The sequence below is a fragment of the Phalacrocorax carbo genome, chromosome Z, assembly GCF_963921805.1.
Source record: "Phalacrocorax carbo chromosome Z, bPhaCar2.1, whole genome shotgun sequence".
In the NCBI taxonomy this organism is placed as follows: Eukaryota; Metazoa; Chordata; class Aves; order Suliformes; family Phalacrocoracidae; genus Phalacrocorax; species Phalacrocorax carbo.
In genome coordinates this window covers 82,252,982-82,268,411 of record NC_087548.1, presented here as the reverse complement: position 1 = coordinate 82,268,411, position 15,430 = coordinate 82,252,982, and the positions used below count along the sequence as shown (strand labels likewise).

Genomic DNA, 15,430 nt, shown 5'->3' with positions numbered 1-15,430 from the left:
GTGGTGTAGTGTCAAAGATTTTTGGTGTACACACACACACACATGCACATTTTTATTTTTCTTAAGCTGCGTTAACACCCAGGACCCCCAAAGCTTCACCCTCCACTTCTCTGAGGGGTCTGGATCAGAGCCAGTGTGAAGTTATGAAGCATCCTGTGGCCGCGCTGATGGGTCATTTCACTGTTGCAGCTTTCACTGACCAGCACGGACATTAACCAAGGTATTTCCACAGACATCCACATGCGAGGACACACCTAAACTAGGAGTTTTCCTAGGGCAGCCTCACCCCTTTACTCAGAGAGGTGGGTGTGGGTGCAAGGATGCAGCTGGGCTTGTGCCAAGTCAAGACGAAGACCAATGCCCCTTTTTCCCTTGGAGGACTAGGAAGGTCTCCTGTTGAACATGCAGGCTTCAGAGGTGTGTGTCTAACAGATAGTTTGCACAAGCTCTTGTTTTGAAACTCCCTAGGTAAACTGTACTTTTGCTCTCTCCTCTATGTGTGTGCTTTCAGAGCTTTATTGCATGGTGTGAGTTTGTTCAGGCTCCTGACCAGAGCTTTCTGCAGTTTAAAATGCAATGATGAACTTGAAATTGCAATGGCCCCTCTATTCACTGTGCAGCTGATGGTGTTTCTAGTCCCAGTGTGAAAACCAGATGGAAACCAAGCTTGTAGACACCTTCTCTGACATCAAAGTCAGGTAAGGTCTAACTAAGGATGTATAGATAGGTGTTGTTTCTAGATGTAGGGATTTTTTATAAGATTTGCAAGAGCTGACTGATCCATTTGGGTTGCTAATGTGAAACTGAAAGCTCCTCTCCCCACACACCAAGTGTGTTTTCTAAAAGGGACTGAATACATTAGAGAAGGAACTCATCACCAGAGAAGTAGAACATATCTGGATGCTATTATTGGGAAGACGAACAGTGACTCAATAAATAATAAGGTAAGATACAAGCTTGTCTTGACACAGTGAGCCATCAGGAAAAAGCAAAGAATATAAATATTCACTAAACTCTATAAATATTAATAAAATTATTTTTAAGTAGTCACAATCCAGCCAATCACTTTCCCCTCAGACTGTTCCTTCCTAGAAGATCAGAGGTTTTTCTTCCTTTACTGAGGATTTAGTCTTCATATTTCTATATATAAATGCTGGTTATCATGTTGATAATTAGAACAGTAAGGAAGCAGTCAATAAACAATGATCTGAAACAATATTTTTGGAAATGTTGTTATTCTTCCCTGTGGTTTGCATTTGCTTTCGTTCTTTTTTCTTTGAAATGTCCAAACACTATAAGTATTCCTGGAAAGTATTCACATTTTTCTTTTATGCACTTCTGCCTTTTAAGTGCTTCACTCTCAACTTGGAGGTTCCTGGGGCTGGCATGTCAGTTTTCGTGCAACACCAGCCATGGTGTGTACACAAACACAGTCCAGGCGTACCTCTGTCACTGTGTCAGCTTCTCTGCTGCAGCTGATAAATGCTGATGCTTGTTCACATGTGCCCAAGGCTTAGCTGTCCTGTTCACGTCTCCTATGGCCTCGCTTAGTGAAACAGTCTTCTTCAAGGATGAGTTCTCAAGGGTGAGAGACACCCAGCTGCCAGCCCTGGATAATCTGATTCCTTGCCATTCAAGGTTTAGCTCTTGTGCTAAGTAAGGGGTTTAGCATTGTTAGATGTCCATCTCCCTGTACTGGGCACTGGGGAGGCCCCACCTCGAATGCTGGGCTCAGGTTTGGGCCCCTCGGGACAAGAAGGGCCTTGAGGTGCTGGAGCGTGTCCAGAGAAGGGCAGCGGGGCTGGGGCAGGGTCTGGAGCACAAGTGTGCTGGGGGGCGGCTGGGGGAGCTGGGGGGTTTAGCCTGGAGAAGGGGGGGCTGAGGGGAGCCCTTCTCGCTCTCTGCAGCTGCCTGAGAGGGGCTGGAGTGAGGGGGGGCTGGTCTCTGCTCCCAGGTAACAAGCAATAAGAGAAGAGGAAATGTCCTCGAGTTGCATCAGGGGAAGTTTAGACTGGTTATTAGGAAAAATTTCTTCACTCAAATGGTTGTCAAGCACTGGAACAGGCTGCTCAGGGAAGTGATTGGGTCACCAACCCTGGAGGTATTTAAAAGATGTGTAGACATGGCACTGAGGGACATGGTTTAGTGGTGGACTCAGCAGTGTTGGGTTGACAGCTGGACTTTTATGTTTTTAAAGTTCTTTTCCAACCTAAATGATTCTATGGCTCTATTATTTGGCAGACCTCTTTATTTTTTGGCATGATGCACATGTCAAGCTCCTGAGCTGTCCCAGGGAGCACATTAGGGCACCTACAAAGAAATGCCACTTAAGCCCTTCCAGGAGAGGGGAAGGCAGCCCAAAGGGTTCAGCCAGTATTTGAAGGAGCACATAAAAATTCCTCCTAAATCCCAGTCCTTTCTAAATCCTTTCTAACCCAACCAGGACTGTTATTTCAGAGAATGTTCGCTGCCCACATTGCAAATATCCACAGCACAAATGCAGTTTTAGGAGTCCAGAGCTGGTGATTTCCTACCACTGACTGTTAATAAAATGAGGGTAAAGCAATGAGGAAGCACTGCCAGAAAGCAGCTAATTTAGAGCAAAGAGGAAGGAAAAAAGCTCTGACTCTTGTCTGCAGTGGCTGCAGAAATATGAGTTTGGGGATATTGATGAGACTATCAGTAAGTTGTGGTTAAAAATAAAGGTCTTCTGGCTAGCTGTAATTTATGCCACATCTAGATTTGGTGGAATGGTTGCAATTGATTAATTACTTTCTAGCATGTGTTTACCAATTTATGTTCAAACATTAACAGAAACAGTTGAAAAGAACATAGTCTTTTACAGCCCTGATCGTAACAGCGATGTTATCAGATTGCTCCACCTACTATACTTTACTGAAATCGAGTGCATTTGAATACTTTTGAGATTATGAATGATTTATGAATTAATAGGCCTAACCAGTCCCTTGAATTATAGTTTACAAACTGTTTTAAATTACTTAACCAGTCTCTGGCTTCCTGCTGTTTGTTTTCCACGCTGTGGTAGAAAAGAGGTCAAGGTACGCAGTACAATTATGATTTATTGATTTATACTGTGGAAAGGTAACAGTCTTCTTGGCAAGACTTTACTTTTCTAGTGGCTTAAAAAAGGCTATTAGGCAATGACTAATATTATTATAGCTCTAATTTAACATGATTAAATGGTTGTATTTTATTTGGCAGTGGCTGGTAGAGTTTGAGAAACAAGGAATCACTTAATTACTAGAGGGATGGGTGTCTTGGAAAGCCTAACTGAGGCAGGTAGGAAGTTTCATTACTTTCTTTTCAATGTGGACTTAGCAGATATTGGACAGTTCCTCTGAAAATTTTCACGTGACTTTATTATTACTTTAGCTGGGGGAAAAAAAAAAAGAGGTCCCAATCACTTTGATTCACCCATTTCAAATCAAAATGGATTTAAACCCTTAATCAAACATGCCCTAGCATTCATGACATGGTAATGTTCATGGTACGCTCTATACAAATCTGTCCCAAACCTAAGTGAGATTGCAAAGAAATGGTAAAGGCATTATTCCTGGAAAGACCACTTTGTTCCATTACAACAGCTGTTTGTTGCTTTTAGTGGCTTTCCTCAGGCACAGCAAGTTCATCATCTTCATCTCCAGCAGGCATCTACTCTCAGTAAAATCCTTAACGACTAGCATTGGAGCAGAGAAGGGCAGGAGAGCAGAGCAGTACCCCGCTGGAATCCTAGAGGAATCATGTTGTCGTGCAACAGGTTAGCATAAAAGACTGTCAAGATGCCTTGACCCCCATCATCATCAACACACCCCTATGGCACCATGAACCTTCCCTGCACACTGGATGCTGGTTGAATGTGAAAAATCTGCAGCCAAATGAAAACTGCAACCAAGTGTCATGTGGCATTCCTGTGTACACAGTTAATTCTGACTAAATCCCACTAGATATATATGGAAGGCGCAAGCCAAGTTTTTTTGGGCTGTTTGTTTTGCAAATAAATGATTGAATATTCAGGCTGCTATCCATGGGAAAAAGCATTCACTTTCAATCAAATGCATGTGCATAGATAACCTCTCCCTTTCTGTTCAATCACAAAGTCCAAACAAATATTACTATATTACTTCCAAGCAAACAAGTAACCTTGATCTTTAGATGATACTAAAGACCCTGTATTTGCATAGGATGAAATGCAGCAGTGCTTACTTCAGTGATGATGTAGTTATGTATGAATTTAAAAAAAAAAGACACAGTCACAAACAAACAAAAAAAAGAACTTAGCATGTTATCTATAACATTTCCTTTCCTCTTCCTTTAACATTGAGAAGGATGTTTGTTTTTAATCAAGGTCAGGCATTCTGGAGTACACTAGTCATATGTAAGGATAACGCGCTGTCTTACTGAGTGGTGAAAATTATAGTAATATCGAGAGCAAGAGACATTTAATCAGACATTAATAATATGGGTGTCTTTGGAGTATCTTCCCAGCTCCTTGATGCATAGAAGAACCTTCAGTTTTATTACTTACAAAAGCAACATCACAGTAAACTGCTGTTTTGTATTATTAATAATTTTCAGTTTTTATACAACACCGATACTCTGAAACTCCTGACTGAATAAGGCAAAAGCTTGTTTTTTCACACTTAAGGAACATAGTGTCTTTGAAAGAAGCTGAAGTCTGAATTCACCGACCTAGAAGGCTCAAACCAGTTGTATCCCTTCTACAGCAGGCAACTAGAGCATGCAAGGAGCTGGCTCTGACTCACCATCGACCACCACAGCCCCTTGCAGCACACACGCTGCCCACCCTTGACTTGCACTGTGCAGACACTGATTGTCCAGCACGTATCATAGAGCCTGTGTACCTTCTCGAGAGCCCTTCAGCTCAACAAAAAGCAGGTGAGCACTGAAAAGAAAGCACTGTCACAGAGGACAACCCTAGCAGGCTGCCCTGTAGAAAACCAAAGGAAGGGAGAACAGTGAAGCAGGAAACTGTGGTCTCAGACTGACTTTCTGCCCAAAACTTGACAGCCTGAAAAGCAAGTAGAAGCATGGCTCTCTCCAGTCCTTGCAGCATCCCTGAAAACCAGTTAAAGATCAATCCAGAAACAAAAATAAGCCTGAAACCACCTCTCAGAATCAAAGAGAGCTACTTTTTATGGCCTCAGAGAAAAAACTGGCCAAACAGCAAGGGATGAGTCTTGTATCATAAGACTTTAAACCATCTTTATTGAATGTGTAACCCGGTTGAGCAAAGATATGGTAGCTTCACACTCATATACTCTCCAGGTCCTGCTTACAAGGAAGTCAGGTCAGCTTTTGCTGACCCTGGGCTGTGGGCTGGGCTGCCATGGGCCAAGGTGGTCTGCACTGTGCAATTCAGTGAGGGCTCCTGGTAGCCTTGGTACTGGCTACATCTGAGCCCTGGAAAGATCCCAGGACACCAGCAAGCTAGCCTGCTCTGTCTTCCATGCCTGTTGGGCCTCAAAAGCCCAGACTTCCCATGGAAATTCCCATGTCCTCTCCCCCTTTCAACTTGTGCCAGACCAATTTCCAAATCTCTTTCCTAACATTTTAGTCATGCCCTGGGGGTCCAGACAGTAAACCACTTTTCTTCCAGAACATAGCTGGAACTTTGCATGATCCATGTAACTCACAAACTGAAGACATAAAGAGGGGTTTGATCAGGTGCAACTAGTTTTTCTTCAAGATCTCCATGCTCAAGACACCCGAAGCATGGGCACTGCTATGTTTTATCTCTGTCCCACCTAGACATGCAATGTGGATGCCAGCAACAGTCCTGTGGAAGAAAAGCATCCCTACAGCATGATCCTAATGCTAAGATAAACACCCCCAAGGACTGAGAAAGGCAGAAGATCCAAGTCGTCAGCTGGGCATCGCCCAAGGCTGTCACTGTGGCTGCAGGAGAAGAGGGAAGCGAGACTCTGGGCAAAGGAGGTGGCAGAAGCAAAATCTATTTTGTCTCTGATGTATGCAAATACCTCCCGGAGGGGCACTCCTGCTGGGTGCATGTTTAGTGTAAGTGGGAAGTAGATGGTGAGCTTCACATGAATAAAGTCCTAGCCAGAAATAAGAGTAATGGTTTCATATACACCCTGGTTTCTGCAGCAGAAAGCCAAGGGCAGATGAGCTTTAAGTGGGTTGATGCTGGGACGTTGCATAGAATGGCAGGTGGCCAGGCAAGAGCACGAAGCTCAAAGCTCACACTTTACAGCTCAAGCGCTGTGAGTGAGCCGGGTCTGCCACCTGCATATGCATTGCTGTTGCAGGTGGCACCTTTGTCCATCAGATCCCTCTGAATTGAGACATCCTTTGCTCTCCTCCACAGGACGGACAGCTGACAGGTGTCATGTTTGAGACCAAGTGTATGCCAGCATGTAGGATCACAGGTGGATGGCTCACATATCAATATCAACAGTCAGCCTCAAACAGGGAAAGTCTTTCTAAAGCTGATGTGTCAATCATGCCATTCTGCTGTCTCTGCTGGGATCACACAAACCCCAGTCTCACACTCAGTTGACTAACACCATTTTCCAGGTTTTTATGGGAGATTTGGAAAGTCCGTTTCTCCACCTGTATCCTAAAAAATAGCCTTTATGTTCACAACACAAGTCAGTTAAGACAAGATTTTCGAGCCCGTAAATACAAAATGGAAATTCTAGCCAGTGAAATCTGATGTTAAGAAATATTGTCTGGGAGCCACTGGCTCAGGATCTGACCTTGAGAAGCAGTAGAGTGGTCACTGCCAACTGTGCCCTGCCAGTACAAATGAAAACAGTCACCCCAGGTGAAATCCTGCAGTTGGTAATGCTCAAGCTAAGACAATGACACCCACTGTCACTGATTTGTTTTCTTGTTCTCAGTTTTGGCCTAGAATAGGTCTTACCAGGAAGACACTCTTCTTCCTCTTCTTCTTCACACTTAATGGGATTAACATCCCTCATCCTTTCCTGCTCTCTGTGTTCTTTCTTTAGAAATGTAGACATGGAAACATCTCCCATTCAAACCACCCCTCCAAATCCAAGAAGTATTATTTGTTTAAAGTCTTATTTATTTATTTAAGCCTAAGACTACTTAATAAAATACTGAGCTATTCACAATACAGAAGCTCTCTCTTCAGTACAAGGAATTAAGCATATCTTTATTTCCCTCTCCCCCAGGAAAACTAGAAATAATGGACCTAATTTTGAACAAAACGCGTATTGCCACCACTAATATAACTCATACAAGACAAAAAATAAAGGACTTTAATTAGTTTCAACACAACAATTTTCCTTCTAGATATCTGATTAAAATAAGTAACAAGCAGCTCAATTAGTCAGAACTAATGAATTCTGAACATTTGTGGTCTACAGGCACTTTGTGTTTTATGATCTAGATGTTAACTTCATATGATAAGTAAAATACTGCCTCTTGTTGGTTAATACTTCTGGAAAAAAAAAAAAAAGTAATTCTAACAGTGTTTCTGGGAGCATTCAAATATTACCAGAGAAGGCATTAATAGAAATGCACCCTGTTTCTTTGCTAATTCACACAGTTTCAGAAAGCTATGACTTTTTTTTAATTATGTTAGCCTCAGTTTTATGAGGAGCAGAAAAATCTCAACTTCTGTTTCCTTTGCAATAAAAGATTGTTTTCATGAACATTCAAGGCTACTTTTCTGGGTTAGGAAAGCAAGATGATATTGTTTTTCCATTTACTTTCTCCTCTAGAGCATGCTGCTTTCAAAAATAAGGTCTGTGTCCCGAGGGTCGGATGGCATAACTGCATATACTGGCTCCGAGGATTTAGCTGTCCGTCTCCTGAGGCTACGTGGGATTCTTTTCCATGCTCAGAGGATTATCTTTAATATTAATCTCCCAATGCTTGTAATGAGCCATTCTATTTGCAAGTCAGAATGCTTGCTAGTAGCTGCCTGGCATTTGCCCTGCTGGTTCTTGCTCTGCACTACGCAGTAGGGCATGATTTTTAAGGTGGGCAGACGGTTTCCCAGCTGGTCAAACAGCAATGGTCATCACCACTGCCGTAAGCCAGCCTTAGTCCACTAAGGACCAGGATTAGAGGTCTTCTAATGTGCAACAGAGGTCTTCTGCCAGCACTGAATATAAGAGGTTGATACACTTTTAACCCTGAAAAAATCCCTTGGTGCTGTAAAGGAACGTGATTCTCATTACATCTGGCTCTCAAGATAGAAGAACCTAAAAGCTGTAGGCACATGGTCCTTGGAGGAGAATCTCAGTGCTTGCCTGAGGTGCTCTGAACAGGCACGCAACGCTCATCAGAAGGTAGCGCATCACACATTTGGAAATAGTGGGAAGCAACTGGCTCATGGAAAATACGAAAAGAACTAAAGGCAAGGAAGCTCTCAGCAGTTTCCTCTCTTTGCTTGTGCTCTACAGCTGTATTTTTTTCCTGCCAGACATACCTAATTCCACCCTTCCGAGCAACTGGCCAGAGCACACATAAGGAATGGCAGAAGCTGTAAAGACCTCACCTTTTATACAGTAGACAGCTAATCAGAGCACTGCTTGCAAACGAAGGGAGGGTTTCAGGCCCTCTGCAGCCCCACCAAACTCAAACTCACTTCTTAAACCTTGAGACCGGTCTGATGATCGGAGTAGTGAGTTTCTACCGCTTGCACATGGCTGTGCCTCAGCACGAGCAAGGTTTCAGCATTTGCTGGGGCAGAAAAATCAAGAGATACCAGAAGGGAGGGTGTGTGTCCCAAAACTTGCAGAAAGTCCCAGTTAAAATGGCTAGACCAGCTTTATTAAACATATAACAGACAATAGCTGGATACAGATGTCCCGTTTTCATCTGGGATGGAGTTAATTTCCTTCCTAGTAGCTGGTACAGTGCTGTGTTTCATATTAAGGATGAGAATAAGGTTGGTAACACAGGGCTGTTTTAGTTGCTGCTGAGCAGTGCTTACACTAGCTTCTCATGCCCTGCCGGGTGCACGAGAAGTCGGAGGGGACACAGCCAGGACAACTAACCTGAACAGGACAAAGGGATGTTCTGTACCACATGACGTCAATGCTTAGTGTATATAAATTGGGGGGACTTGGCTGGGGCGGGCGGTGGCCATGGCTTGGGAACAGGCTGGTCATTGTTTGGCAGCTGGTGAGCAATCGCATTGTGCATCACTTACTTTGCATATTCTTTTACCATAATTATTATTATTTTCCCTTCATTTTCTGTCCTATTAAACTGTCTTTATCTCAACCCATGAATTTTACCTTTTTTTTGTGTTTCTCTGCCCCATCCCACAGCAGGGGACAGGGAGTGAGCGAGCAGCTGTGTGGTGTTTAGCTGGCTGTTGGGTTTAACCACAACAACAGGATTCAAGTGGGTGGAGAAATATTAACCAATGAACTATGTATTTTGCTACCCAAATAGCCAAAGTAGATATATATATGTTCACCTCTGAAGATGGGCTCAAGTGTTTTCTGCTGGAGTAGGACTTGACTCCTTAGGACCTTATCCAGCAGAAGGTAGAAAACATGGTAACTGCGGAGCAACACAGAATTAAGGAAACCAGCTCCTTCTTACAAGACAGAAACCCAGAAGGTACGCATTTGGCATTATGTCCTTATAAAGGCCTGGCTGAGGAAGGGGTAGCACAAGCTCATTTGCTATTGAGGTAAATGATATTAGAAGGACTAAGTGAATAAAGAATCTCTTTGAGAAGGAATGTGGGCCCACAGCAGCGGCGAGGTGCTGGGCAAGCAGGAGATCAGGGAGGAGGGTCACTCCTTCAGCAGAATAAAGTTGGTCCGTGGGTTATTTTTAGATTTCTGCTGCAAGGAGCTTTGAAAACAATACCCATGGCTTGGAAAACAGATGCAAATAGGGCTTCTTTTGGGGCTGAAGCACTGGAGAGCAAGCCCCATTTAAGTTGCGAGGGCAGATATTGCCTGTGCCCGCAGCAGAGGCAACGGGGCTGACTTTGTTACCATCCTGCAGGAAGTACCACATGCACACACTTGATGAGGAACAACTTGTTATTTCCTTTTATCAGGACACAACAAGGATCTTGAGCAAAGTCACTGTTTGTCCTTTCTTTTCAAAGAATCCTAGACTAATTTAGGTTGGAAAAGGCCCTTAAGATCATTGAGTCCAACCATTAACCTAACGCTCGCAAGTTTACCCCTACACCATGTCCCTAAGTGCCGTATCTACACGTCTTTTTGATACCTCTGGGGATGCTGATGCAACCACTTCCCTGGGTGGTAGGTCCAAAGAGATGCCACGTTAGTGTTTGGGTTTGCACAGAAAACAAGAAATGTTGAAATGCAGTAGCAATAAGAAAAAGGTATTTATAATTTTCTCCAAATCTTGTGTTTTTGTGAAAATGCTCTCTCTCCTGTGAACACAGCTTTAACTTGGTTAAAACCCAAACAAAGAAAGCTATTCTTAGGGTCTTTGGGTTTCCATTTAGGCCAGTTTACACAACTGTCTTCTCAGTTTCAGCACATCATTAATCCCAGATATTTTGCTTAATAATACTGATTGGATTGCAATTATTTGCATGTATTTATTGCATATGAGAATATTTAACTGTAATAATTTCAACCTATTTATTGCATAGATGATGATTTTGAACGATGAAATGACAAATGAAAATTCTTCTTGATTTTTTCTGTGAAAATTAACAGAATAACATATATATATAGACCAGGTGAGCCCAAACTTGCAGGTGCTATTTTCACTACATGTTACTGCCAGTAGAAGTAACACAGGAGCAAATTCTGCTGCCAGCAAACTGGGCACACATTCTGATTTCTTACTGGTTTACACCAGTGCTGGTGAAGCAGAACCTACCATAGTATCTCAAGGTCCACAGTACAGGCTGAGCTATAGGGAAATGTATCTGAAGGCAGGATATGCCTGAACTTAAGCAATTTTCTAGTCAAACCTCTGCATGATCAGTCAATTTAACATAATTTTATGTTGCACACATAGGCACTTTATTGCTGTAAAGCTCTCAACACCGTTTAATCCCCTGCAGATCAAAGCTCTCACTGCGCAGTTCTTGGCAGGATGGCGACTTTGGCTGTAGGATATTGGAGTACTAAGCATTTGCATCGTAGAGACAGAACGTGGATATATTGGGGCTCTCAACTAAGAAAAAAAAAATCTAAATATTTCTGTTCACATCCCTGACACGAATTGACTTATTTTGGCTACGTACCAAGAAAAGTGTCATCAGACTCTTCCACAGTGCTTTCTCTAAAACATCAACTAAAAGATGTCTGTTGTACTTAGCATTTTTCATCACTTATGCACTTGAACGTGGACTATAATCAGCCATCCTTTAAAAACGTGAATTTACTTATGTTGGCATATGACTGGTGAAAAACTCCTGAAACACACCCATTCATCCACCTGATCTACCTACATATTTAAGTAGCTTTAGGTGAAGCTTGTCTGGAAAATGGGTCTCCTTCACAGAGCAAACTATGAAATGTGACATCCATATTAACCACAGCTCCTTCTACCCCTCAAAACATGGAGAATGGCCTCTTGTGGAGAAGTGATGGCTCCTTTCACAGGGAAAAAAGCAAAGGCAGCAGGTGTCCTGGTGCTCTTCACCACGCAGGAACAAAGCAATGAGCGAATGAGCAAGCCGCCTTTGCATGGTGGGCCCTGTGGTTTGAAAGCTATCAAGCTGTGGATTAATTCGTCTCTTAGAAACAAAGAAATGTTTATACTCTCTATCAAACTTTAAATAACGCCTAAGATCAGGTAACCGCAGGAGGCATTCTGGTGAAGTCAAGTCAACCGTAAAGGTACTCCTCCTGTCCAGGTGTGGCTGTTGGGCACATCTGAGTCAGAGCACACAGCTGCCCTGCTCTCGTTGCAATCTTTGCCTGACCAAGGAACAGCAAAAAGGAGCTGAGGGAGACCCACGCTGTTAAAACACTGACTTTCCTACAAACAGAATATTTAGGAAAAAAAAAAAAATGGTCCTAGCACAGTAAGAAAATTCATCTCATGATCTTAAACCATGTGAGCACCACCTAGAGATTTAAAATTCAACAAATGCTGGCAGCAGAACATCATCCTACTGATCTGCCCTGAAAATGCTGATGCATTTACAGTAAATCCCTAACCAGGCCAGTTGTGCAACAAGTTGAAGTGACACAAAGTATTAACATTTATGGTGCTGAGTCAAAATCATACAAACATCCTTCTTTTATAAGCTTTCTCACTGCATGTAGTAGCATGTACTTTGAGTAACGAAACATCTGTACAGCCCTGACTCTCTCGCAACTAGGCAAGTGTTGCAATCATTCTGCAGTGCCAGGCTTCACGTTAGGGCTTTAGTGGGCAGAGGAGAAGGTTCAGCAATGGGCAATGCTCATCTCAGTTGATTCAGGAAAAAAGGAATAAAATAAAAGGAACCTCTTCAAGAGCCAGGTTTCCCGTGTAGAAGGTAAAATAGTACTACACTGCAAAGTGTCAAAAATAATTTTAACTCTAGGCTGAGAGATTTATTTTGATGACACTTGCAGTTCGCTCAAGTGCCCGGAAAGTCCCTTTTCAGCAGGCACAGGTATAGGCAGAAAAGTGAATTATAAAATGTGCTTAGACGGTTTACTCTGGTATAAAGTTGCCCGCTATGCTTCAGATGCACTGCACCCAATTTTACAGGCTGCCGCTTCTGCACTGGGGCACGGGTCTCCCTGACTGCCCTGTGCTTCTGTGTATTGCCCATGGTGAAACAAGGCTCGTTTCCCCCCACCACCCTCCCCCCTGCCAGTAAGTTTTGCCACTGACCGCAAGACTTGGCCCTGTTTGCTCCATAGCGTGACCAGCATAAACCGAGTCAACAAAATTCCTGGGAGTCAGAAATTTAAGACTCGATGCAGCAGAACATGTACTAATTAAATATAGACATACTCTCATTTCCCATCAATTTAAATGTGTACTTAAAAAGCACTTCTTTAAGGGGTTTGCTGACTAGAAGGAGTTTCCTGTGTCTGTGAATGCTTTTGCATTAGAACTTAAAGATTTATGTCTGGTTTGGCTATGAGTGATGACTCTAAGCTGTGCGGTCCTACCAGCTATTACAGAACGGGGGACACAGAAGTGGGGTTTGTTTGGCTTTTTTTTTTTTCCTTTTCAGCTCAATAAATAATTAGACACAGTAAAATTTGTATATCACTATAACAAAATTCACAGAAAGAATTCCATAAGAAAAGTTTTGTTCTAAAGGGAGAGGTAGCTGCTCAGAGCTTGCCCAGCATCAGGCCTTTAGGCAAGTTCCTGAAGAAGGTATGAAAGGCTTGCATTCTCATTTACTGTATTTCTATACTATGCTCAGAAGTGTTCAGAGGAAAATTCCCCTGGTCTCCTGCTTTAATGTGTTTTTCTTCCAGACTGTGTGCAGAAGCAGAGTTAATGATTCCTACAAGATCAGCCTGCCTCCCCCTCTCAGTTCTGAAATACTTCCTCTACATATTTTTTTCCAAGGAAGGAACTTTTCCTGCTCATGTATAACCCCAGATTACTGATCTATTTGTAATGTGATACTTGAATCCTTCAGTCAGAACAGGGATATCTCTGTGGACACAGAGATTAACAGAAAATTCAACACTTTGGAATTCCCCCTTATTTCTGACTGTGAGAAGAGTGGCAGAATTTATTATGAAACGAGCAAAGTAACACAGTCAACACCAGGCAGCTGCCAGTGGTTTCACTCTTGTCCTTCATCTCCCCTTCCCCCTGTTTGTTTCAGATCTTTGCATATTCTATTATGTCACAATTCAAATTTCAAGCTCTCTGGCTCAAGACTGTGTCTTTATTTGAATTGTAAAATTCACAGACTTGGGTAGTCAAAAACCAGGGAGAAGAGTACAGTTTAGGAAACTTAGAACAACTGTGTAATTAAAAAACTTTCCTGTCCAACAGGGTGTCTGCATCATCTTCCAGCTCCATAAGCAGCAAGCAGAAATAACAGACTTGTTTGTATCAAAGGGACCCTATTGTTTTTATTAATGAGTGTTACGCATACAGGTTAATTAAAAAAGATACAGTTTGTGAAATATGTCATCTAGCTACAAGATACAAATCTAGGCCGATTGCCATGGTATCTATCGATGCTCAGCCACTGTAAAAAATTTACAGTTTATTTTCTGATATACAAAAACTCAAGCAAACATTCGTTGTTAAACATTCAGTAAAGCTCAGCGCATTTTACTACACAGTTTCATATAGTGTTTTAGTGCAAAAGGAAGTACAAATATAAAAATACTGAGGCTTGAATTAAAAAAAAAAAAAGAAAAAAAACCGAAGCAAGCCATGGAGTTAGAGATGAGTGTCTGCTATGGGTATTCTTCTAAGCTCTACGATCTGGGAGTTAGCCATGCTGCCACCGTCCTGGCTGCCATGACAAGATTCATTGTCGCTGACACTGAGACCTGCACCTGAAACAGCGAAACAAACAAAAAAAGAATCCATGAGAATGAAATCCTGACACAGAAATGGTGATACCATGTCCTGCTCTGCTTCATTCCAATTATTGAAACGTTTCCCTAGCCCACAACTAATCTAAAATTCTGAATCCACAGATTATAACATTATCTGATGTAGTTTTGTATCATCCAGATATGCTTTTTCATAATCCACTGCCAGTCACTTTATTCGTCTCAGTAAATGGCACAATAGCTATTCAGAGGTTGCCTTGAAATCACGACAGCATAAATCAAGGCCTGGCTTAGGCTGGGTTCACGGTCTGGCTGTTACAGTTTGGTATTTCCAAGGACTTCTTCATGAAGAATTGATTTTTAATGATACAATTTCCCTATTAAACTATAATCCCAGCTGTTTTAATAGGATTGTAATTTCAACATGAGAAAAGACGCTGACTAAATATTCTTTAAACCCACATTTGGCACAAGCTGGCGTATTGTGTTTTTCTTCTACTGTGAGAGAATACTAGACTTTGGCCCACAGAAACTTCCAAAATATGTTTAGAAGAGACCTCAGGAGGCCACCTTCTCCATCCTTTTATCACAGGAGTTTTGCTAGCTTGTTGCTTCCTTGTTTTGGGGGGATTTGTGGTTTTTTTTGCGGTGGGGGGAGGTTTGAGTTGATTAGTGTGAATACACATAATCCTGCACTAGTTTTTATGAAATATGTTTTATTTTCAGACCACTTCTTCACCGAATATCGGTTGCAATTATAAACTTAAGTGCATTTTCAGCTCCTCTCTTTGAGTTGCAGAGCAAGTCCTAAAAAATACATGGATCTTATTAGGGCGTCTAGGCTTTAAATTTGTTGAGAACTGCACATCAGTGTAATTAGGTGTGGTGATTTCAAGACAGACTAATTTCAGGCATGGTCTTACAGCGATATCAAAAATAACTAGGAAAACTGTTCATTT

The 15,430-nt window shown here is 42.2% G+C and overlaps 1 protein-coding gene and 1 long non-coding RNA gene across 5 annotated transcripts in view; one reads left to right on the top strand and one right to left on the bottom strand.

The window, feature by feature from the left end:
• The first annotated feature begins 355 nt into the window (after positions 1 to 355).
• LOC135310654 (uncharacterized) lies at positions 356 to 9,258 on the top strand. Of its 4 annotated transcripts, XR_010370748.1 has the most exons (5): positions 356 to 698; positions 3,223 to 3,300; positions 3,623 to 3,778; positions 4,746 to 4,917; positions 5,791 to 7,727. It is a non-coding gene; the product is annotated as an uncharacterized LOC135310654 (long non-coding RNA). The 4 variants fall into 4 exon arrangements; XR_010370749.1 differs by lacking the exons at positions 4,746 to 4,917; positions 5,791 to 7,727 and adding an exon at positions 7,752 to 9,258 and having other exon boundaries at positions 357 to 698; XR_010370750.1 differs by lacking the exon at positions 4,746 to 4,917 and having other exon boundaries at positions 357 to 698.
• A 4,568-nt stretch (positions 9,259 to 13,826) lies between these two features.
• Positions 13,827 to 15,430, bottom strand: part of ADGRV1 (adhesion G protein-coupled receptor V1) — a 285,841-nt gene continuing 284,237 nt past the window's right edge. The window contains exon 92 of the mRNA XM_064439564.1: positions 13,827 to 14,471. Coding sequence (XP_064295634.1) covers positions 14,353 to 14,471 — 119 coding nt within the window. The 3' untranslated portion in view covers positions 13,827 to 14,352. The remainder of the gene's footprint in view (positions 14,472 to 15,430) is intronic.